Source organism: Zerene cesonia, chromosome 29 (assembly GCF_012273895.1).
Source record: "Zerene cesonia ecotype Mississippi chromosome 29, Zerene_cesonia_1.1, whole genome shotgun sequence".
Lineage (NCBI taxonomy): Eukaryota > Metazoa > Arthropoda > Insecta > Lepidoptera > Pieridae > Zerene > Zerene cesonia.
In genome coordinates, this window is record NC_052130.1 from 4903618 (window position 1) to 4929873 (window position 26256).

Consider the following 26256-nt stretch of genomic DNA (forward strand, 5'->3'; position numbering starts at 1 on the left):
AAAACTACTGAACCGATTGCAATGAAATTTGGTACGTAGACAGGTGGACAACTGGAATAACATGTAGACAACTTTTATCCCGATATTCCTACGGGATACGGATTTATGCGGGTGAAACCGCGGGACGCAGCTAGTAAGTTATATATACATCTTTAATATATATATGCAACGAGATGTAAGTAAATTCCTTTGTTTACTGCACAACTGTTTTGACAAAATATTTAACTGGGTAAAAAGGCTTTAAAAATTATCTATTTAGTTAAAATAATTCAGTAAATGCTTGACTAGTTTATTTTAATTAGGTATATATTTCTAGCAAATGATTGATTTTAAAATAGAACAGTGAAATGGCAACGAATTATTTGTTCAAAAATATATATATAATCAAAAATATATAGGATATACCTTATATTTTTGAACAAATAATTCGTTATTAAACGAAACGTTATTAAAGGGACAAGATATACTAATATTATAAAGAGGAAACTTTGGTATTTATGTATGTTTATAACGTTTTCAAGTGACACGGGCTATTTATGTACCACAGACAAAGCCGGGGCGAACAGCTAGTTAAGGTTAATGAATAGTTTCAAAACTTCTGGATACATTCTGTTACGCATCTGCCAGTTTAAATGTGTGTCAATTTATTATGTCAAAAAGGGTTAAATGTATCAGTGAATTTGTAAAGGCCCTAAGAAAATTTCAAAAATAAGTTATTTTTATTTCCAATATCATGTTCAACATATCTCATACCAAAGTGAGACATATCATCATAGCAGATCATAGCACAAATTAATATCTAACTATAACGCATTTCAGACGGTAGAATTATGTTTAATATTTTGCGTGGCGCTATCCAGGGGAGCACTAGTTCGTGATTTACATACAGACAGAAGTAAGATCCTCGATGATTATTGTCCAAAAACAGAGCATTGCGAAGAGGGGACACATGTCATGTGCATGTACTATAACCCAGTATGTTTTTTCTTTTTGTTCATTGCCATAGAATAAAAAATTACTCACAGTTACAGTCAAAAATTGTCCGAGGGAAAACTCTGCCTACGCGCATTGAGCAGAGTTTGATTATTGATATGAAATATATTGATCTGGTTTTACAATAAACTTTGAACACTACTGCCAACTACGAGGACATTTTTTGACGACATTGCCTTAATATATGTAAAGCTAAGCTAGCATTTATATTATGCTCTATCAGCAATGCCCCGGGCTAAAACAGGACCGACCTACTTACTTAACCCCCGGCGCAAGAAAGATTGAATTGATGGAAAATTTTGACGTCTGTCTGTCTATGTGTGTGTGTGTATCGTAGCTCCCATACCAATGGACTGATTTCGATGCGGATTTTTTCGTTTGGAAGCCAGTTTCCTTGTAGTGGTTTCGACTGTGTTTGACGATACGCGGTCAGAAATGGCGACCGCTACAAAATTCGGATTTAATAATTTCCCTCAATAAGGGCATCGAATGAAAAGACCTAAATAGTAAACTATACACAATGTAATATATAATAAAGTTCAACTTCGTGTTGGCTAACACAAATGAGGTCGAGGTTTTTTTTTAATTTTCACGTAGCTCTCATTTCCCATTGCCTTTATACCTGCCCGCAATAATTTGATTACCAAAAAAAAAGTCGACTTTATTTATTTCATCGTGCCAATGAACCTTCGAATGAATTTTACTTTAAAACACTTTGACAAGACTATCAAATAAATACAAAATATCATGAAAAGCGCTGAAACTATTTCTATAGAGTTTCACTTTCCGTCATTTATTTTGTGGATACGATTGTTAATTTTTTTTTCAGAAAAGTGTCATGGGTCCGCAATGCCATAAATCGAAGGACATACATATAAGTGCTGACGACGCAATGCAATTTGTCAATCTGGCTAATGTGTATGTTTTTTAAAACTATTTGTTTTTTACATTATAGCACAGATAATATAATACTATACTAGTAGTTATAGTTAGGACAATAGAAGGTTCTCAAGAAGAGAAAAATGTGCCACGTATGAAACTGGGGCGGACCGCTAGTAGGTAATATTAATAATTATTTTCTCAACAAAGTATGATACATTTTTATTATATGTCCCAGATTCTCAATAGGGACAAACAAAGAAACCAATCGGTTGAAAACTCATAAGTTATCATCGAGTAAAATATGCAGTTGAATTGAAGACCTTTGTTTTTGGGAACGTCGCTTTATAAATTTACAAATATTAATATTGACCATTCAGATAACAATAGGAAGTAGCATAAAATCAGTTCATTAAATAGTGGTAATATATACTGGGAACAGGAATAAAAAAAAATTTTTTTTCGCCTGACAGAAAACGATAGTCAAATTATTCCAACACAGATTTTCGCGATAAAATTAAAAAAATGTTAAAGCCTTAAGACAATAACAGTAACATTTGAAACTTACAAATGTTCCAAGAAACTTTTCTTAGGGGCGATTTTCGAAGTCTTTGTTAAAATTTATTTATATTTCAAAATGATTTAATTACCCGTCTTAACGCATTTCAAATTTCACATTTATATTATGGTGGAATAGTTTATTGGACATACATTACAAAAAACAGCCGCGGATAGTATTTAGTTTTTAGTTAGTTAGTAGATAGTTAGGTAGTATCTAGATATAGGATACAAATGATCCGTGATTGTTACAGCGTTCGAGGGCACATAGCAAAAGGAGAGGAGGTCGGTAAGGACGGGGCAAAACTACCCCGCGCTTATGGGATGTTTAGGGTGGTAAGAAAAATTATTTATATTATATATTATACCATACTATTTTCCCTTTTTTTCTTTGTTCTTCTTTGGCATCGCTTCCACACAGGCTACACATTTTACTACGATTAAATATGTATTAAATATGTGATCGCTTAAAATCAGGTAAACCGTCATCTCAATTGCCTACTATGACGAAAAAAGAACGTGGAAATTTTACACAATAGCTGCACATATACAAAACGATATTTTATCTAAAATGAAATAATAAATACTTTTTAGGAATGGGACGAGGAGCTGGCAACCTTTGCACAAGTCTTGGCAAATCAATGTATATTAAGGCACGATATGTGTCGAGCTTCTAGTAAGTAAACTATTGACAAATAAATAATTAGTTAGAAACTAGACTCCTGTTTATATTTATATGTTTACCTGAACCTATGCTTTATTAATACAAATCCTTCTTATTTTTCGTAATACAGCGTCTAATATAGAATATAGATTTTCCCAAAATAGGTCCCCTCTTCGGTGATTCGATTTATCACTTACTAAAACTAGTGTAATTTCTGAAATAATGGTCATGTTGTGAAGAAATTCAGCCACATTTTAAATAACACACATTTTTTTCATTCTATTTCCTTTTTGTCTCGAACACCGTGGTAACGGTTAATCTACCACCTTTACGATCATAACTGTTCCTTGAAGCTGACATTTTAATTAAAAATTGCTTAAATTACCTATTACTAGTCGCTCGTCCCGTCTCCGTACGGCGAGAGATATAGATCCAGAGGTTACACTCTACAACGAATCAATCTCACAAACATACAATTTTTACCCCTTAATATTACAAGTACAGAAAATCTTTTTAATATAGTAAACGCTGTTAAAAGTTTGGAAGTTATGGATGGATATTTATAAAGACGTTTGTTACTCGTTCACGCTAAAAAAGCCTATGTTGCTAATTTTACCCTGGTACTAAGCGAGTCATGCCGCAGGTTACAGCTAGTAGATATTATGTTGCTCAAACAAACACTAATAATATTTAAAGAAATACTTAGACACACTCTTTTAACATATATAACTATTGTGTGCGTAAAATAGATTGATTGTTCTAGAGAGATTTACCGAACCTGGTCAAACAGCTGGAATAGTCAGGTTCACGTTCCCCGACTGGTACTCTTTATATGACCCGGAGAACTCCACCGCTGGTCTCACGAACGATAAGTTGGTGTACGGAGTCCAGCACATCTTTCAAACTTGGTACGCGCTTAAGCAGTACGTTTCCCCTGATATGATCACCAAATATCCTGATTGGGCTGTGTGAGTATTTACTTATAGTAATTTTTTAGTTTTATTATGTTTTTTTTTTACTTTTTTTGTTTGACTTTTGTGTAATATGCCTAAGAGACCCCATTGCTCGATTCTGTAGGTATCTCTTGTTTCATTAAGTGAAAATTGGTGGACAGGTTGCCGGTGACAATGTGCCCGCAATTATATGAAATGTTTTTTTTTTGTATTTTAATGCAAAACTAAACCACTTTTTGTTTACTATATATAATCAATGGTTGCCAGTAAAAATTGCCAATATAACATTATTTGTGGTTTTGGGATGAAATAAGAGCATTCAAACAATGGAGCATATAATTTCAGATGGCGATTTGCTTGAATTATTGCCTTCTAAGGACTACCTACACTATTTACATATATATATTACAATAACACGTTTTGAGCAAGATGGATCAAAACTCATAATAATTATTGCAACAAACTTTCCTCAACAAAGCGCACTATTTAAATGTAAATTCGTATTATGTTGTTTAAATATTTATTATGTTCCAGAGAAACGGATAAAGCAGCGGGCCGACTGTATCTCGAAATGATAAATGGTAAATCCACTCATATAGGATGCGGATTATCAGCATATGCGGCATATGCTTACCATGCCAATAATGCGGACTTGACTTATAATGTAAGAATGATTATAATTTTAATCTTGTTATCTTGTACACAATTAATGTTCCTAAAAAAATTAAAACATTTTTATGTACTATTATTTATGATAATAATTTAATTAACCTAGATCTAACTATATTAGTTGCAATGTTAAATAAATGTCGCAATATAAATAACCTAAGTTACTCCTTATTATATCGGCTTTCTGTCAGTAAAACTCCCGTCCAAATGTATGTTTCGTTCCAGAGTTTAGCCGCAACAAACCGAAAGACAAACACTAAACAATGTTTTTTGTTACGTCTTCCGTATATATTATTATTATACCCAATTAGATTTTAGATCAAAGCGATTATTTAAATATTACAAAGAGGGACCTAAATTCATTCATATTAAGGAATATACATTATATTTATACATATTAACAATATTTTTCTCCCCCTGCTTTAAATAAGAATATGGAGAAAACTGTAATTATTTCATTTGCTTTATCTATTATATTAAAAAACTTATCACTACACTCAGAAATTCTATTAAAAAACTTGAAATAATTACAGAACATACAAATAATATGCAACTATTCCTCCCGGAGTCGTCCAGGCGAAGAGGTATATAACATGAAGCCTCCGACTAGCAAAGATATAGGTTATACTTTACGTTGCGGCTGCCCCGTGGGTTATGACGAAGACCCTAACTGCTTATGCTATCCTAGTAACCGAGGGAATCGTATGTATATCAATTTTGTAGTGTTATTTATTCTCTGTGTATAAAAAACTAGCTTTTCCCCGCGACTTTGCTCATGTGAAATTAGAAATAGTGTAATTGATGTTATTCTACAAATAAACCTTTCACTTGAATCTTACTATCCTGTCCTACTCATATTATAAATACGAAAATTTGTGAGGATGTGTGAGTGTGTTTGTTACTCTTTCACGCGAAAATTACTGAACCGATTGCAATGTAATTTGGTACGTAGATAGCTGGACAACTGGAGTAACACATAGACAACTTTTTATCCCGATATTCCTATAGGATACAGACTTATACGGATGAAACCGCGAGACGTAGCTAGTTTGATCCAAAGAAATCGCTTACATACAAACGTACAAGTGAAGCTAATATAAAAGCTTGTTAATTTATTAAAAATGTGTATTATTTCAAGCTGAATTGTGTGAAAACGATCAATGCAAACCTTCAGTGGTGCTTCTTCCGATATTCACAGTAGAAGATGCGCCCGAGGATAAAATGATCCACTCGAATGTGTGAGTAGATAAAATGCTATTTATTTCGATACGAGTCCTATACTTCTAAGGACGATATAAAATCACGATATGACTAATCTGAAAGTCTGTCACTTTCAAATTCATAAGTCATGTCGTGATTACACCTTTAAAATGTTGATTTAATGTTCACAAAATTGATCATATAAGTTTTAAAGCCCTGGAAATGACATTAGCTATTTTGTATAATACTGCTCACAGGTCTTTTTTATTCATTTATTATCTTTGATAGTTAAAATAATTATCTATATATATAAAAGAAAGTGGTGTTTAACTAACACCACTTTCACTATTTATAACTGAAGAACGGATTAACCAGTTTGGCTGAAAATTTGTGCAGCGTAGCTTGGACCCAGGAGACGGACATAGGGTAGTTTTTATCCCGGAAATCCCACGGAACGGGAACATGCTAGAAAAACCCCGGGTCTAAGTTTCCTGCGACTACGCGGGCATAGCCGCGGGCGGATAGATAGTTTATAATAGTTTAGACCTAGACTTAAAGTTGTTAGTTTACAGACTCATCTCTTTTTCAGGCTTTCTAATAACACAATTAGATTAACGGATTCCTTCGAAATATTAGATCATTTTGATAAATTTACTAAAAAAGTAAGTATAACATATATCTAAATAGCTATAAACACTACTAAAATAATATCTTTTATATATAAATATCTTGTGTCACAATGTTAGTTACCATAATCCTCTGAAACGGCTGGACCGGTTATGAAATTTTTCGTGCTTATCGGGTAGAGCTGAGAATCGGCCAACATCTATTTTTCATACACCTAAATGATAAAAGTAAGGCATAACAGCGTTTCCGGGGTCAGCCAGATTATTATATAATTTACAGCTTTCGCAAAATATACACTACCAGAATAGTTAAAATACTTGTGAATGATGCTGTGTCGATGTATTTTACCATCTACCTACATTTTTATTTATTTTTAAGTACATAATTATTTACTCTTGCATTCTTACAAGAAATATTTATAATATTTCAGCCATTTTCACATAGTACACCACATCATATGTATCACGAAGACCCAACTCGTAAGACTCAGAGGTAATAATGAAATTTTCCTAAATCCTTCCCTTAGAAACTTGAGTTTATTTAGCAGGATATTTGTAATTATGAAAAAGGTTTGCTTATACGAGTATAAGATATTTAACCAATGTAAATTTTTCGTATTGTTATGATACTATCCTTTGCGCGCGACTTCGCACGCGTTAATTTGGATTAATAGTTTAATAGATGTTAATATACATATAAACCTTCCTCTTGAATCACTCTATCTATGAAAAAATCCCATCAAAATCCGCTGCGTAATTTTAAAGATTCAAACTTACATGGGACATAGGGACAGAGAAATTGACTTCTTTTTATACTATATAAAAATAATTATCATTTATGTTTATTATTATTATAATTATTTTTTTCTATTAACGAATACGCTGCCCGCTTTTAAGGGGAAACCGTGTGAAGACGAGAGGCGGGCCTAGTATAGCATGTTTCTAAATTACCTCGTCTTCGTTTTAAGATCTATTTCTGATTATTTTAGGAACCATGAACATAAGCATACAAGCGTGAACAGGCGATACTTTAACAGACACTCAAAAAGTAGCAACCGGTATACACCCGCGAGAATTGCCCCTCCGACCCATGCGAAAGTGAGTTTTTCTATTCTAAATTTTGAGCGTATTAAATCATTCCTATTAATTTTATTACTAAGTAACTCCTGTTTCTTCGTCACGCTGAACCACTCAACCGATTTGGATGAAATTTCGTAAAACGATACAACTATGACGGACAAGCCTTTCTACTTCACAATCTATCATTTTTTTACTCTTGTCAACGCGGTCGTAGCCGCGGGAAAGCGGCTGTAGTGGCTCGTTCATTCCATTATATGAATTTAATCTTAAATATTTTAAAATAATTCCAAGCAACTTGATTATAGAAACACAAGTCCGGTCAGAGTATATTTTCACGAACGGCAATATTTGAGTTACCAAATAGAAAACTTATAACTAAGACTACTACATCTCCACCGCGAATTAAAAAGGATGTAGTGCCTAGAAGGGATTTTACAAATGTAAGGAAACTTGTTAAGACTTATTTACATCGAAGACGAGTAAATAGCAAAGATTTACTCACAAAATCTTTAAATAACGATATGAAATATAGATACAATAACTCATTTATAGAAGAATATGAAAAAGTAACAGAAAAGACTCCTAAAACTACAATTGAAATTATTAATTTTAACGAATTTGTAAAGGATAAAACATTCGACTATAGCAATGTTTCTAAAAATGCAGTTTTTAAAGTAAACCATATTAATAGAGAAGATAAACATGTTTTAAAATTAATTAATGATTTAAAAACGGAAGTAAACCATATAGATTTTGATAAGAAGGAGAAAGAAATATTTGATGGTAAACTCCGTCAATTATATGATACTCTGGCAATGAATATTGACAACAAATTAAGTACTGATTTGGATTTGAGAAACAGTTCCATAAAAAATGAAAAATACAGAACTTTCAATAACTTAAAGCCGGATCTATTAAAAGATAAAGTAAAGAAAAATCCAAATTATCATTTCGATAGACTTTTTCATAAGAAGTTTATGAACGAATATTCCACTGACAATATTATTAGAAACGAAAATGGCCTCAAACGTCCAAAAGATAGTTTAGTCAATGAAAACAAGCTCAGTAAAATTTACGGGATAAGACGACGAAACAAGGATTTATATAGAAGATTGGGTAATGGCGATGTAAGAAATAATTATTATTTAAGAAAAGATAACTTTGATGATGGCTTGAGTACGGATAGAAGGAGATATTACCAAGAGAAACTCGACAATCTAGAAAGAAAATTGCATAACATGCGTGGCTACCAACGGAAAAATATTGTACGTATTCACTTTCAAATTATTTCTTGTTTTTCATAATACGTAGGAGGTGAAGGAAACAAATTCTACCCTGAACATAATTCATACTACCTAGTCCGAGATATATTTATTTGTTTTAGACACCATCATTTTTTTATAATCTAATAAAAATACTTGGTATGTATTATATTGCTTCTAGGTACCTAATGACCGTCACCTTAGACCCATGAAACCAACAAATGAAGTCGAACGACGAAGATCAGAAGATAGCAATGTATTTTATATGCCCGACAGAGCTAGATTTTTACATGGTTTTAAGTAAACGTTAAATAATGTACTTGTATTCAATATATATTTTCCTTCATTTAAATGATGTTCTAACCATGGTATACGTATTACGTAGCGCTACATATCCTTGAATTTCTTTAAAAAGTTGGAAAAAGCATCCTATGTTTTTGCCACAGGCATCGACAGGTATTACGATACGTTACTAATATGATGCAACTACCGAGGAATTTCATAGCCCTCGTTTTGTATGGATGTACCCACAATCGATAAAAATTGTTTTTGTTCCGTTAGCTTCGAAAATGTTTTGGTGTTAAGTTTATTAATTTAAAAAAAAACAAACATTCTGAACTTTCAATCATACTGTATATAAAGCGATAACTGACCATATCAACCAAAATATGGCCCATAAACTGGTCTAATAATTTTTTTGGAATAATTTTTTATAATCTATTGCTATGAAAAACCATTTTTATTATCTGTACTTACACCTTGATAGTCACTGTCATTGACGCATGACTGATGACAGTGACGCATTGTAGTAAATATTGCCATCAGATACAAATATACTGAATCCAGGCCAATTGTGAAAGTGTATTTAATTGCGGATGGTATAATAAAATTGTACAGTTTTTATTTAAATTAATACACTACCACTTGTTAAAAATATTTCTGTGCTCTCAGTACATAATTTTAAAGTTTAGCTTATTCATAAGGTTTAACAAAAAGCTATTCAATTACAATTTAAAATATTTAACACTATTAAAGTAAGTGTTGTAGACACCTTTATTTTCTAATGTTTACACTAGTTTTCGTTGTCCCTCGCACCGTTAGCAATTATAGTAAAATTTAAAAATTACCTAAAATAAATAATATGTTTTATTCAGTATGCAATTACCCCAAAAATTCAAAATATATTTTCGGAAGTTTAGACTGTAGAAAGAGAGCTAGCAACACCAGTACGGCCCGTCGCGCTGCGCGTGGTAATCAGCTATGAACTAATCATTTCGGTTTTATTCATTACGGAATAAATTTTCTCGTATCATTTAATTATAAATTCTATGATTTGTGACAAAATTAGTGTAGTGAAAATGACATTGATAATTTAGTATAGAACTATCAACTAGGTGTAGCTATCTGTATTTATTTGTGAAAAAAGTGTTATAATTTAGTGAGTATTATGAACTTTGAGGACTATGAAACCCTTCCGACCCAGAATTCCCTCACACACATGACAGCCGGCGCGATCGCAGGGGTGATGGAGCATTGCGTAATGTACCCGCTGGATTCGGTCAAGGTGAGCTATCCTGAACTGGCGCAGAGTTTGCCAGAATTATATTTCGATTACATTTGACAACCTAACCTAGTATGACAACGAGTGTCGGCTGTCTGTTAGTGTTACGCCACCACTTGATCAATTGTTATGTAAAAAATAGATTCTTACTTTCTTTACTTATTTAGCAACCAATGAGTGCTGGAGTGGAAAGTAAATTCTGAATGTATGACACGTGATCAAACTTGATGGAGCTACGTTTTTCGTCCTGTCAAATTCACAATATTTTTACCTTTTATTATTCAACCAACTATAACACAAGAAAGTGGATATTCTACTTAAAAAAATGCATCAAAATGCGCCTGTAGTACATTAAAAGATGGTTATGTTCAAGTGAATATTTATATAACTTATTAGATATTATATAGAAGGAGTCGCTAATTAAATTCATTTTTCTATTTAAGATAAGAAGCATGGTTAGTTAGTTAGAAAAATGAAAATAACAGTTGTCACCATTACATTCTGTATCAAATTCTTATAAGATCTCCAGTGAGAATAAAAAATCATAACATTATCATTGAATTCATCCAAATAATTACTGAACCAGCAAAACTTGTTACTGTAGGTAGGCTTACAAAGTTTTTACATAATTTGCTAAATTTTCTAGTTCTCTTTAATGCAGTAAAATTACTCTCTTATTGTTGAAAGCACATCAACAACACAACCCCAACTTAAAAGTGTCACATTATCTCAGTAACTTGTAACAGAAAAATGCAACTGCTCAAATTAGTTTGTTTATTTTGTTTATCTATAGTAGTCCTTAACAAATTGAAACATTTCCTGCTTTGGATTCATAAAGTTAATGTAAATCAGAACTGTTATTAAGCATCTGTTTAATTATTTGTACTTACATTTTTGTTATAGATATACTAAATTCTTTAAAACTTAATGATTGTAATACTTTTTAAAATTTTATGCATTGAATTAATTACTGCAATAAGATTTATACAGAAGTAAAAATAAAATGGTTTTTTATTAGCCACAACAAGTGAGACAATCGAAATATTTGTATAATATATTTGCAATTAGTTCTGATTAGAAGGTTCTTCATCTACTAGCGAATTTAGAATTAATGCCAAAAAATTAAATACAAACACATTGACACTTCATGTTTATTCTATTAATCTGTTTATTTGAATCACCAAGAAATAACTTATACTAACAGTGCCCTGTGGTTTCACCTGTGTTGTACATGATGTTACATAGCCTTGAAGTCTACCTTAATATATGAGCTATTCAATACAAAACAAAATTTTCAATTTGAACTAGTAGTTCCTGAGATTAGTACATACAAACAAACAAAATTGTCAGCTTTATGTTATCCTATTATATACATATTATTATAATATGCATATATTCTATTATATCATCACATTTTTTAAAAGATGTTGCGGTTTAAAATGTTTTGTTAGTTCATTTTTTATTAAAAATTATACACAGTGGATATTGCTTATAAAACCATGTTTAGGTTGTAGAAGATGTATCTTCAAATCAGAATTTTTAACATTATATTATTCAAGTTACTTATCTGAAATATATAACAACTTGCTTACAAGCTTAGGTCTAATTGGAATACCATAATATTATATTTAGACATGGAATTAATGTCAGAGTTAGTATCCAAATATAAGTATTTAATGTGAAACTGTTATATCAACTGCGCCCAGTTTCACCAGCAGGTAATTGTTTGCTCTTCTATTTAAACCCTGTGATCATTAGTTTTATATATCACTGGGTTTTTTATTTATTAATTCTGCCTAGTCACCTATAATTTTGAAATTCCATCACAGCATTCATCTTTACTATAGTAATAAAGTAAATGATATTAGAATATATAATAAGACAGTATGTATGCATAGCAAACGCTATTGTAACTAAAGAAAAATAGTAACAAATATTTAAAGTACTCATATCTTGGGCTGACATTCCAACACTAGATCCAAAAGGTGATGTATTTATTTAAGATGAGTGCTGTTTTCATAAGAAATGACATGACAAATACATTTTCTAAGTTCATAATACTAATAAATGCAATTTATAAACATTTGAAACTTTTAATCAGTGTCTATTTTTTAAATTTTAAATATATATTATTAACAATTGTCAAAGCAACAAATATGTTATCAATTTAACTTTACCCATACACATCCAGTTTGATAAATCACTATAAAAAAAATAAATGAATTGCAATTGTTTTATTGTATTTAAATGAGGAAATAATCGGCTTTATTGGCCTTCTGCCAGCAAACCTGAGTTTGAAAAGCGGTGTCACAGTCATCTGAACCCTTCTTTGTACCACATGCTCGCAAGTGGTGTTCTGAGCGTTTCCTGAAGTCATCAGGCAAGAGGGCAATAACGGCCTCCACATCAACATTGCCCTCGGACATCATTCCGGCAGTTTCCATGGTACATTTCATGTAGCACTTCAATTTGTCATCTGGGGTGAGGTCAGCACCCTTATTCACACCTTCGACTAAACTCAGATCCACTCCGGTCTCCGAAGCACAGCTCTCACGGAGCATCTTCGCTAATTCTGCCATTTCTTCGTCCATCGCTAGACTTGAACATATTAATGTGATAATAAGTAATGATAAAAGGTGAATAGCCATTTTGGAATTATATTTTTTTTAGTACTTTGCCAATGTTTTCCGCTGTAAGTTCTTTTTAACTGAAGATGGGATTTAAAGAGGTCCATTTTATATAAATTTTCAATGTCATCGCTCATTGTTTATGTGATATGTAAATTGTGGGTTGCTTTCTTCAAAGCGTATGATTAGATGTGCTGCTTGTTTGTATTGTTGTGTAGGGTGTAATTTTTTAAACCTGTTTTGGAGAATCATTTTGAAAAATTGTATGTTAGTTAAATTGTGGATTACTAGCAATTTTTAAAATTGTTAGCTGCACTTGCAAAAAATATGTTTTAATTATAAAATTTATGAGGTATTTTTGGCATATGCTCAAATGTAAAGGAAGTGGGGAGTAATTTAATAGTATATAATTATGAATAGTCTATACTATTTAAGGCAGATTATATTCATTCACTCATATATTTAACAAATTTATAATTTTAATAACAAACAAAGAAACATTCAATGACCAGTGCAATTCATGAATAAATCACATTTTACATAGGCATAATATAAATGTCATGCAACTTCAAGAAAAGGAGATTTTCAATTTGAATGCATTTTTTTTTTTGTTTGTAACCTCAGAACTACTGGGTACACCAATTTCTATGATTAATTTTTTAAAGATGGTGTCTCCCATTTGGTCCCATTCAAAGTTGGCCTTTTTCTGACAAATAACTGATTGTTTAGTTTTTCTTTAAAAATAGTGGCATCAAATGATTTACCTATATATAAAAAATAATCTAATATCCAGTGATGACAAATTGGCAAATATAAGGAATGTTTAATATTTAGTATTATCAGATTGGTTAGGGACTAATTACAATTTCAAGTATCTGTATGACATATAAATGAATATGTACCTGTTGTAGCATTTAGATTCATTTCATGGAAACTCAATCTAATTAACGTCAACACCATACAGGCAGGAAAGAAATGTATCTTTTTATTGTGGACATTTATTGTGGACATTGTGGACACCTAGCCACACTATTAATTATATGCTGCTATTTAACTAATTCGTACAGGACGTTGTATTGTGGGACGGCCTCCAAGATGGACAGACGACCTGAAGAAAGTGGTAGGGTGCCGCTGAATTCTGGCCGCTGGCTATCGGTCGTTCTGGAAATCTATGGACTGAAAGGCCTAAACGACGACGAACGACGATATAAATCATTTTCAATTTATATCGTACTTACCGCTCGTACCGGTTTGATGCGATAAAATAATAGGCCAAAGGAAATTCCCAAGGGAATAAGATTTTCTCTCGTAAAAATGGACCTATGTCAACTCTAGGCCTCTATTACCAGCCACAAAAATCACACCATAACATTGCTCCGTTGCGATATGAAAGAGAGAAAAACAACAACACTTTCGCGTTTATAATATTTGAAAGTATGTTACTCAGGAAGATTAGCATTCTAAAAGCGAAATAGTTTATAAGCCTAAGGAAATCTTAACCTTAGAAAGTTATTTCTTTAACTTGAGACTCAGCTGGTACTGAAGTTAAATAAATATTTTTGGCAGTGTAAATTTAGTGTGTTTGGTTGTTTCAGACGCGAATGCAATCCCTGCGATCGGCTCACAATGGCAGCATAGTGGAAACCTTTCGCTATATGGTGCAGCGGGAAGGCCTGCTCAGGTAATTGATAAAATAAAGAAGAGATTTTCAAAATTAACGGGTTTCGTATATAGGGTTATAAAGGGTTTCACTCTTGCGAGATCCGTCACTTACGAGCTTCTATTAAAATATAAACAGAACATTCCTCCCTGCGGGTAGTAAACAATTCTTTGGCGGCCAATTATTTCTCAAGCTAGTAAATATTACAACATCTGCCAAAATTAGTACTTAATTATAGATGAGCAAGCTTCTAGTATGTTTATAACGATTTTTTTAAGCAGAAAAAGCAATGGAAAATGAGTTTTCTAGTCATCAGCCTGCAAAAATAATATATAAATTTATAGCATTATACGACCAATTTAGAGAGTACGTATAACGTCATATGACAGGATTAGTAAGTCGGCATTCAAGTTGGTTGCCAAATTCCAATTGCCTAAGCAACAGTCCGTTTTCCTCTATGGCCTACGCATAAATGCATTCCGTAGAAATTCTTGGAACCTTTTACATTTTACCCATATATAGACTTGGTCACTGGGCTGGAATTCACCAATTCTTGGCATGGAGATTTGGAATTGGACTTCGTACTTATATTGTATATCATAGAACAGGTTAAAATCGTAACAAATGGTATTTATAATCGATCGATCTCTTCAGTTGGTTCTCAAGGATACGTACAAGGACACTCTATTACCATATAATACTTATTGTTGTTACGAGTCGGCTTGACAATATCAAAAATTGCGACTAGGTGAACGGTTTTCATGATTATAAATCTATTTGGTCTATTTCTGATTATATCTGAGATATATTTATTGATAAATTATAACATTAATTCAAGGCAACTTACATTGCACTCAATGGCGGTAACAACTGTGTCAATATTTATTGTTCGTCTCAACAGGATTACACTGTACGACGATACGCTATCAGTCTATTGTTTGTTATAATCGCAGCGGTGTTCTGTTTTACGATCATTCATAATTATATAATTTAAATTGTATAAATAGTAATGTAGTAAAAAGCGAACACTTGATTAATTGATTTTCTTTGCGAACATTAAAGTGACCAAATTTCTGTCTCTTGCTCATTTTAAACTTCAAATGATTTGGAAGCAGATATAGATCTCTTCAATTGCAACGCCGAAACTAATTACTTGGAAACAGAAGCGTCACGTGAATCAATAAAACTATTAAACGAGATGTCGCGTAAAATGTCACACATAATATAGAAGGCGTTACAAACAGTTTTCAGACAACAAAATAAAATATGGACAAGAAGTGATGTTGTTTAATCGTTGACACTTTAAAAGTTCACATTTATCTACTCTAAATACAAATTAGTTTGCCAAATATAGCTTCATTCAAATATAGTACCAGTCTCTCTTCACTAGTAAAGCTCTAGTCTCGAAATAAAATCCTGGTGATAATCTTAGAAACTAAAGTGTAAAAAACCTAAAACAATGCGTTATGATATCACCAAAACACGTGGTTATTATAAATGAAACATATTTATCTCTTTATAAAACTGAACATGTAAGAGTAAATATGAATTTAATGTCAAATATGCACTGTTTTCAAAACATAAATCGAAACGTTTGATACTAAAAATAAATCCATACATTTCATACATTACGCAATTTTTCAATATCTTGTATATTAACAGTGAATAGAAATAACTCTTATCACACATTGTTATCACATACGTGAGGTGACAAGATGCACAACCTGTACGCACACAATGACAAATTTGATAACACACACACACGCAGGTTATCTGAAAAGCGGCGAATTTTTTGACTGAAATTATCGCAATCTGGACTAATTAGAGCGTCGAAAATTTAGGCTGATTAATATTAGGGTTTTATATATCAGTTTATAGCGGTAAATTACTATCCCTGCTATTATTGTAAATGCGAAAATGTATTTGTTTGTTCATTTATTTGATTTCTGTCTGTCCTTTCTGTCCTGTCTCAATGGAACGGTTTCATGTTGATAGTTAAGAATTTATAAAATAACTTAGGCTACTTTTTACCTTGGTGGTTGCATTCCTATGGGAATCCACGGGCGAAAAGTTAGTTATTGATATAAATATGCCAATTTGTTGCTATTACTAAAAAGGTCATTTTTCCGTGTCTATTATGTGGGTACATCTAGCAAAATTTTTATTCACTTTTTGACCATTGAAGAGCGCCATCTACTTAGCAGTCCCTAAGTTATTTATAGACCTTAGAGATTACGCTTATTCAAAGCCTAATCTCTTCCTCAAATGAGAATCGTATTTATAGGACACAATGGACAGACTTCCGCCTTTACATGTGCATGCATGTGTGTTTTTTCATTGTATATCCGTCTCACTCTTATAAAGTCATGCAATGACTTAACATAATTTCAATAAGTGGTTATCTATTACGTGTATTGTTGAGAATTGTATGAACTTTTAGAATTTACGTCGAGCATAATGTTACATATATGTTAATAAAAATGCATCTACCACTATGTAAAAATATTACAACTTAATTTAACAAATGTCGCCTTTAAATAAACGACATATCTCATGCTCCGGTTTCATCCGTGGCACGTACATATCCAACGATGATACAGACAGTAATTCCTGAATTCAGTACTAAGTAAATTAAATTTACGCCCCCAGATCATATCGTAAATTGCAACGAAAAAAAAAGTAAGCTAACTTACGCTCATCGCTTCAAAAAATTATATTTGCCTATATCAGGTTATACGAATTCATTAGCTTCAAGGCTAAATAGTAGAAAGTTGAATACTAGGATTCCGCTCATAAGATCATGCCACGTGAATCAGCCTGCTATAGTAGTTTGGCGACTTAAGCCTGCATCCGGTCATAAGCGATTCTAAAAGATTTAGCTATAAAATTGCTAATGGATTTGACAGGTTTTCAACTTGTTTCTAGGTGGACATTTACAGCTCCCAATAAGGTGTTGTCTCTTTGATTGGCTAATGAAATTTTGAAATAATTAATAAAATATCGGTTTAGGTTAGAAACGTAACAGCATATAAAATTCTAATTATTCTTGACTATATGTAAAGTATAGCACCTTGGGGTACACCAACAATATATTTACTCAGGATCAGTTCTGTTGATAGATGTTGCTTTTAGTCTTTGAGGTAGAAATTTATCAAAATACTATATTATGATATATTTACATCCATCTGCAATTGAATGAAATTGAATCCGCAGCATATAAATAAAATACGTCTACGGTATCAAAGCCCTATAAAAATCTAAAAATATTTCAACCACGACAAATAAAGTTGTTTTTACAGCTCTCGAAGGATTACAGCGAAAATAATTAAGGAGTTTTCAGTGATTACTTATCAGATATACGATATCGGATTCGATGCGAACTGAGGTTTGTGCATTGAATACGGCACAATCTAATCTATGTACGTGAACCACCAGAGTACAGTATCGTAGCGATAATTATTTCATACATCATTGTTTGTGACAGTTGCGATACGTTGTGATATCCGTTTGTAGGTCTAGGTCGTAGGGTTAGGAAAAAGGAGAAAAATTATCTAATAGTTACTTATCTCGATCGTCAATCCTAAGTTAGGTTAGTAACCTAACTTAGGTTACACAGGACCTGGTGACATTACATTATCAACATTTATATCACACTAAATGCCCGTCGCAACGCCATCAAAATTATCTTTTTTTTTCTTACCTTTTAAACCTTCGCTTAACTACTTTAAATGCATCAAGACCAAAATGATCAAATTCGGCGTTTTAGCGAGACTAATGAACATCAATTGATTTTCTTTTATTTTGATTAATACAGATTACCTAACACACCATACCAATATTATCAACCTCTATAAGATCTTAATATATTCGTTATTCAATAAACAAAATAAATAGATTGGTATATCAATTGTAAAGTTTTAAAGTTGTAGGTTATTTTTATTTGTCATCCTGTAAAAGTTTTATTTATTCATATACTTATGTAAGATCACACAATATGCCAAAAAATACTTGGACAATGTGATGAACAATAATAGCTGAAATACCTAGTAACAACTAACAGTACCTAGTATTTAATGTAAATTGTATTTTTATTACATGAAAATGTAGGCAATATTTTCAACGAAAACAACAACATTAAAATTAAATAAATACTCTAAAAAGGACAAAATAAGGAGGTAATTTTTTTCGTCTCAGTCAGTTAATATTATTCAACGAATTAATGACAAAAAGTCGCGAGAGCTAAGACCGGTTGAAGTCGTTATGTAACCGAACCAGTACAAGGTTAACGAAATCACATATGGATTAAAGTCTTCAAATGAAGAATGGCGGGATAACATTCCCTAAATTTTTGGGAACGGGTTTTTATTTATAAGGAACGACAAGCAAAACAAAGAGAAGCAAAAAAAATCGCAAAAAAAAACACAATTTAGTAAATAGTATAAAAAGAGACCATAAAAATTAAAGGAAAATACAATTTACGCCTAAAACTATAAATACTTTTTCTGGAAACATGAATCATGAAATGAATTGTAATGCTTGCCATCATCTGAAGCATTCTTAGTTTTGCTTTCCAACATTGTAACTAAATGCTCAAGGAATAAACTGAAGTAGCGATAAATTAACAAGAACGTGTAAAATTGTCGGCACAGTGAATTATAACGTTATAAAGACGTATAAGGCAGATGTTGGTATCGACGATTCGGTCAAATATTTGATCAATCCAACCGATTTCAACATATTTTGTATTTGTTACATAGGAATTGCATCATGTTTGAATTTTCATATTAACGCTTCCACTGTTACATCCTGAGCAATTACGAACTATTGCCTTCTATAAGAAATCTTTGAAGTAAATGCTGGTATAATTATTTATGATACCTAACTTAACTAACTGCAAAATGAAAGTATGGGCATACAGTTAACATTTTAAGAACTTTGATGTAGATAATTTTTTTCGCATTTCTAATCATTGAGATATATTACATATCTTTCTCGATGACTCATCTCGTCGGGATGTAAAACGTAAATATCTACAAGATATTGGACTTCTAAGATTAGTCCAAAGAGCCTATTTTATAATAGATAGGATCTTTATTATACCATCAAAAAATAAAAAATCCATACATACAAAACAAACAAGAGACAAGGGCGGTCCTAACGCTTACGGAGATCTCTACCAGACATACTTTGAAATAGGTATGTTAGTGACGTTGCTAATGTAGTATGGGAATATAAATTATGGTAACGTTTTTTTATGCAGAACAAGAGAAAAAACAATCTAAAGTAATCGTTGTTAAAAGGAAGTTGTTTTGAGCTAAATTAGTTCCATTTCTCCTTAGGTATAAAAATTGTTTACATATGAAAATCAATATATATATATACTAGCTGACCCGGCGAATTTCGCAAAGCCATTGAGGTTTTTTTGAAACATTTATCCTTATTTTTTACCTTACAAACCTTCCCTGGACTATTATGAATGCATCAAAATCAAAATTATCAAATCGGCCATAATTATCAAATAGCCATTCTCGAGTTTTCGCGAGACTGACGAACAGCAATTGATTTTTATTTATAAGAAGATATATACTTACGAGTAAATATGTTTTTGTATTTTTATATTTATGCACTGTCATTCCGTATAGTAGCTATAATTAGCTAATTAAAACTTGAATAATTTTTCTTTAATAATTGTTGACCTTCAAAGATTTGGATTAGTTTTTCGATTAATCATGGTGATTGTCATACTTTGTTATCGTGTGCGAAGTATTTGGCATTGAAAGAAAGGTTAAGTTCAGCGTTGGATCATGTACCTGTCAGGGAGGGATTTGCTCTTATTTGTCTTTATTATGACACTAGCTGCGCCCGGCGGTTTCACCTGCGTGAGTCCGTATCCCGTAGGAATATCGGGATAAAAAGTTGCCTATATGTTATTCCAGTTGTCCAGCTATCTACGCACCAAATTTCATTGAAATCAGTTCAGTAGTTTTTGCGTGAAAGAGCAACAAACACAGACACATCCTTACAAACTTAAGGATAGGATAGAGTAGGATATAAAAAATACAATATATAATAATAATATTATATAGTAGGATAGTAGGATAGGATAGGATTGTGTGCATAATGGGGTAGGTCTGAGAAGCGGCCAACTAATTCTCATATTTCTCATACCGCTAAAAGATAAGAGTAAGGCATAACAGCGTTTGCCGGGTCAGCTAGTTATATTTAATATAAAATACGATGTTCATTCAGCATTCACTTTATATTTGCTTGTGCCCCAATGTATATACATACACAGTAGTGAAATATGAATGATTAGGTATACTTATTATAATGTATAATTGTAGGTGCGTATGTCTAAAGGTTCGGGTCAATTATTTACTGAATGTTAATTCAATCGCATTATATAATGTTATTTAACATTCGCTATTTAAAATGGTAGCGCATGGCCTAAATTTTATAACAATTGATTTACTTGTAGTTTGTTTTATATTAAGGTTTTGTGGTTGTTGGTTTATCTTTATACTTCCCACCTAATATTCCGTATCGTTTTCTCCTCTCCATAGGGTCTGCAAGATATTGTCTAGAATCTGGCGCATTTGCAAAATTTCGCTTTCGGTAGAAATTATTTAATCACGATGCAATGCCATTGTGTTATCCTGATCTGATGTTTATGAAATCTAGTTCTATTTATATTCCGTATTCGAATAACAACATATTATCAATTTCCACACGTAGAAAATGTTTTCGTGTCAAAAGAAAATACAAATTGGCCTCATCATTATCACTTTATAACTGTTGTCCTTGGCTCACTGAATTTCACCTAAAAATTAAAATACAATACAAATGGGTCCAATCAATACGACTAGCATTGGTCGGTGGGGTGAAGAGTTAATTGTTCTAATTACCATTAAAATATACTCGCCGCGAATAATGAAGTGATTGTCGATTGTTATTTAATCAACCGTTCTTATCTGCGCGATAGCGACAGTTTCCTAATTGTAAAATATCTCTTACCGCCTGAACTATAAAAGCGACTTTCCTGTGCAGAAAATTGTAAAATATGAAATAGCCCCGTAACTATTTACTTTCGTGTTCTATGGTAATCATTGGCTGTATAAAATATTAATTACCTAATGGATATTATGTTGTTATGTTTTTATCAGTGTGATGATGATGATCAATGGAAAGGCTCTTGAGTTTTGAAGTCTACTTAAGTGAATTTGTTGTTTAAATGTTTCTAAGTTTTCGACAGAAGTTCCGCAAAATGAAGCAGGTTCTTAATTCGACTAGCTTTTTGTCGTTTTGTTTTTCTGTGTTGTCATGGATAACGTAGTAGTATCTGATTAACTAATGTGTATTTGATCAACTAGAGGAGAAGACTTTTTAAAAGCACTCTTTTTTATTTATGCTTTATATTAGAATCTGGATAACAATCAACACTTGCCTATATTAATATGTAGTAACATATTAGCTTTATCAATAGTAGCATGGAAACCGTACTAATAATGTAATGCTGTAGAGTTTGTTTATTTCAACGCTATAATCTCAGGAACTACGAGACTGAAATCAAAAATTTTTCACCGCTGGATATGCATATAATAACTTCGTGTTACGTGTACCACGGTCAAAGCCAGGGGAAGACTGCTAGCTCCTTATAAAATTAACTTTAAATTTCTGCATTTAATTTTCTCACTGCGACTCATCCGTTACAGATGTAGGAACATAAAACATATATAACAAACAACGATAAACAGAAAAAAAATCTATTTGTATTGCTAAACCAGTTGCGACTCGTTTAACTCATAAATAAATATTAGCTGAACACTTGCCAGCTAATAATATGATGTTTGCGATGTGGTTTGTGCGGTTTCCTCGCGGCTATGATAAGAGGCGCTCCAATTTGATATGGAGGTGTATCTTTGTTGTGGATATTTTCAACTACCCTCGATAAAATTCTCGGCTCTATTACAATTCAATCGATTATATCGATAATTTAATGTTTCCTTCAAACGAATGATGGGTATGCTTACATCTTTACAGATGTTGTAAGTGCGGAAGTGTGTTTGTTTGTTTGTCCTTTCACAAAAATTCAAGCGATTTTACGATATGATTTTTGTGTCTGGATATATGTAGTTAAGAGGCTAGAGAGTGATTTTGGCTATTGGCTTTTTACTGCGGTGAACATCTGATTCTAAGTGAAATTTTGTTCAACTACGCGAGTGAAGTCGCGGACGGCAATATGTACAGTATGTTACATATAAATATTTAGGACTCAGCACATTGTAGGGAGTCCGTTCTCATCTATCTGCGATCACCTTCATAAGAATCAAATAAGAAGTGCAAATTTACTGTAAAGCGCTAGACTGGTAAATCCTTTGAAAGTTACTTTAAATATGTGTGTGTTTTGAATATGTGTGCAATTGAGCGCCGTGTGTGTATGTGCGTAGGCGCTGAATAGCAAGACGAATTGATTATTGTATGCTTGAAATATATAACGATATGTCGCGCTAATGTCTCTGTATTATTCACTTGTAACTTTGTCGGTCCACATTGATATAGAACTAGCTGCGCCCCGCGGTTTCACCCGCGTAAGCCCGTTTCCCGTAGGAATATCGGGATAAAAAGTTGCCTATATGTTATTCCAGTTGTCCAGCTGTCTACGTACCAAATTTCATTGCAATCCATCAAGTTTTTGCGTGAAAGAGCAACAAACACACACACACACACATCCTTACAAACTTTCGCATTTATAATATTATAGTAGGATAGTAGGATGGAAAGAAATGTTCCTGATAGCAGTAAAATATAGCCATTCATCCAGATTCTCAAATAGGTCAATTTGCTTTAGCTGCGTAATCAATTTTGATTATCCAGATATATGTTCTTACAATGCTCATTCAATACCATCTAGATCGTTTTAGCATAACAATAAAATATTCTGCACAGCAGACCTTCTTGTTTAAGTATCGATCGTGGCCCGCGATACAAATTTCGTTGACCTTGGACCTATCATTTTATCTACAATAGGTCGAAAAGTTATATATAGCGATGCTGTTTGCTGGAATTGTATTAAATTTACGTTTAAAATTAATGATTTAATGCTTTGTTTACTTTCTGTGGTTAAGTGAATTCTTGAAGGACGTGGTCTTATTTTCGAATGAAAGAAAAAAAGCAAGGCTCAATTATAATTATATAACAAAGGATTTTTGAAATACGAGTATGTTACTACGAATTTTGAGTTGAATTTTTACTAAATTCACGGTTCGAGTTATAAATATGATTTTTTCGTTTCGTCGTGTCTGAAACCCATGTACAATTAAAGGGTATCATTCAAACTCAGTTTTTCAATAACAATAGTAAATCGTTTTACCTTTATTATCTATAAGTTTCGTCTTATTTAATATTAGTATGTAACAAATACAAAAGTTGATCGTTCTTCGTGTTCATAAACCGCTTCAATATTTTGCGTGATTAGAAATTACATAGTTTCTAAATTTTTACTTCCATGATATGTAATACAAGCTGACACTTGTATTTGAAACGAATGGAGTGGCTATTGTATGTATAAATCAATTCACTGTGAGTTTATCAATTTGTATTTAGCGCTACTCCACTGTGATTAATAAGGGGGTTTCCCTGACGAACCTGTGAATGAAATAGTATATAATATCCTTACTATATCTATCTACGTAAAGGAAAATCGAAAATGGCTGAACTGGCTTAGGGTAATCCTACTTAATATTATAAATGCGAAAGTTTGTAAGGATGTGTGTGTGTATATTACTCTTTCACGCAAAAACTACTGAACCGATTGCAATGAAATTTGGTACGTAGACAGCTGGACAACTGGAATAACATATAGGCAACTTTTTATCCCGATATTCCTACGGGATACGGACTTACGCGGGTGAAACCGCGGGGTGCAGCTAGTAATTTTATAATTTGAATAACGGGCGAGCACTGTGTAATAAATGCGAGTGTTTGTGTTTTTCTTTCATATCGCGAAAAAATAATTTTCTTCAATGATTTTTTTTGTGTCTAGAGTAAGAAAATCATACAGGCTTTCTACTGAGCCCAACATCTCTTTCCCAAGGGAATTTTCTGGACTACGCGGGCCAACAACTAGCGATTGCATAAATCAAATATTATATTATATTCCTTATTTTATCGCATTCAGCTTATCTATCATTAACAAGCTAAAATTAATAATGATTTAGCAAAAATTCTGTCAATTTGGTGCGGCGTCATAATCATCCATCACGCCATCTTTCAAGAGTTTTTATATCCATTGACAAAGGGACACGCCACGGTTCGGCGAATGACGAGAGCACGAATCCCACCACGTGATCAATTTTTTTTCTCTCCTCTAATAAAGTCTCATATAGGTAGAAAGCGTTTTAATGCTATAAAACTAATAATTTAATAAAAATAGAAATTGTCGTGCCTTAATATATGACCTTTCTATTACACAAGTGCTTCCTAGGGTTTTCTGTTAAACATTACGACGTTTAGAATAAAATAATTCCCTAAAAGATTTTTCAAATGAAAACATTACTCGGTCTGGCAGCATAGATAAGCCCCTATTTGTATCATCGGCCCTATATTCTACAGGACTTAAACACAAAGATTTTTTATTATCCTTAATTCTCATACAATACATCCGTTTTCTTATTCGATGCATCATTTGGTGCATTTGTTGCAGAAATTGGTCATCCATTGAACGCATTGTTGACGATAGCGCATCCTGGTTTATCTTCCGCCCAGCAATGTAAAACAAACATGGCTTACTATTGTTGATACTACCGTATTTACAATCTGCTTTACTTCAATGTTAAATACTGCCTATGTCTCAAAATCTTATTTATAATCCTTTTATTGACGCAAATAGTGGTATATTTGACTTTTTCTTATTATATTATTAGTTATTTGCTCTATGTACCATGAAAGTAACTGAAGTCTTGTGTCCCCTAGTGGGGTATGTAGCAGATGATATACGTTTTGTATTTCTATATAGACAAGTAGGTGATCAGCCTTCTGTGCCCTGCCAGAGCGTGACTTTTTTCTTCAGTCCTCCCCGGGAATCGAACCCAGGACCCCACGGTTCTACACATGCGCGTTAACCACTGTACCAAGAAGGCGGTTGGTTACACTTTGAAAATAGTATATGGTTAACTGTTGATAAAAAGATTTTAATTTTATCGTAAAAGCTCTAGTAGATTCCAAGTGTTAGTTATTGTAGTGAAACTTCTTTAAAATCGTTGTGATTTAAAACCTGATGCAACGGAAAAAACGACAGGTAAGAGACACAAATACAAAAATGTGTAGAATGAAGCCGGCTAAGAATGAGACAGAAATATACATACTATTTTATATTTTATATATATTCATCTCACTGTTTTGTCGATTTACTGCAGTTTCACTTCTATAGTGTGTGAATCGCACACAGACCTTTTTAACACGCTTTTATTAGCTTCACTTGTATGTTTGTATGTATGTATGTAACTCACACCCGTTTTTCTCCCAC

General features: G+C 32.5%; 2 protein-coding genes across 3 annotated transcripts in view; one reads left to right on the forward strand and one right to left on the reverse strand.

Annotated features, from left to right (window-relative positions):
• Positions 1 to 10093: 10093 nt before the first annotated feature.
• Positions 10094 to 26256, forward strand: part of LOC119837974 (mitoferrin) — a 34542-nt gene continuing 18379 nt past the window's right edge. For both annotated transcript variants that reach the window (XM_038363784.1, XM_038363783.1), the window contains exons 1-2: positions 10094 to 10448; positions 14668 to 14753. In XM_038363784.1, the coding sequence (XP_038219712.1) occupies positions 10332 to 10448; positions 14668 to 14753 (203 nt within the window). In that variant the 5' untranslated portion in view covers positions 10094 to 10331. The remainder of the gene's footprint in view (positions 10449 to 14667; positions 14754 to 26256) is intronic.
• On the reverse strand, positions 12689 to 13115 carry LOC119837975 (general odorant-binding protein 69a-like). Its single transcript, XM_038363785.1, has one exon. The coding sequence runs from the start codon at positions 13091 to 13093 to the stop codon at positions 12689 to 12691; it is 405 nt and encodes a 134-aa protein (XP_038219713.1). The 5' UTR covers positions 13094 to 13115.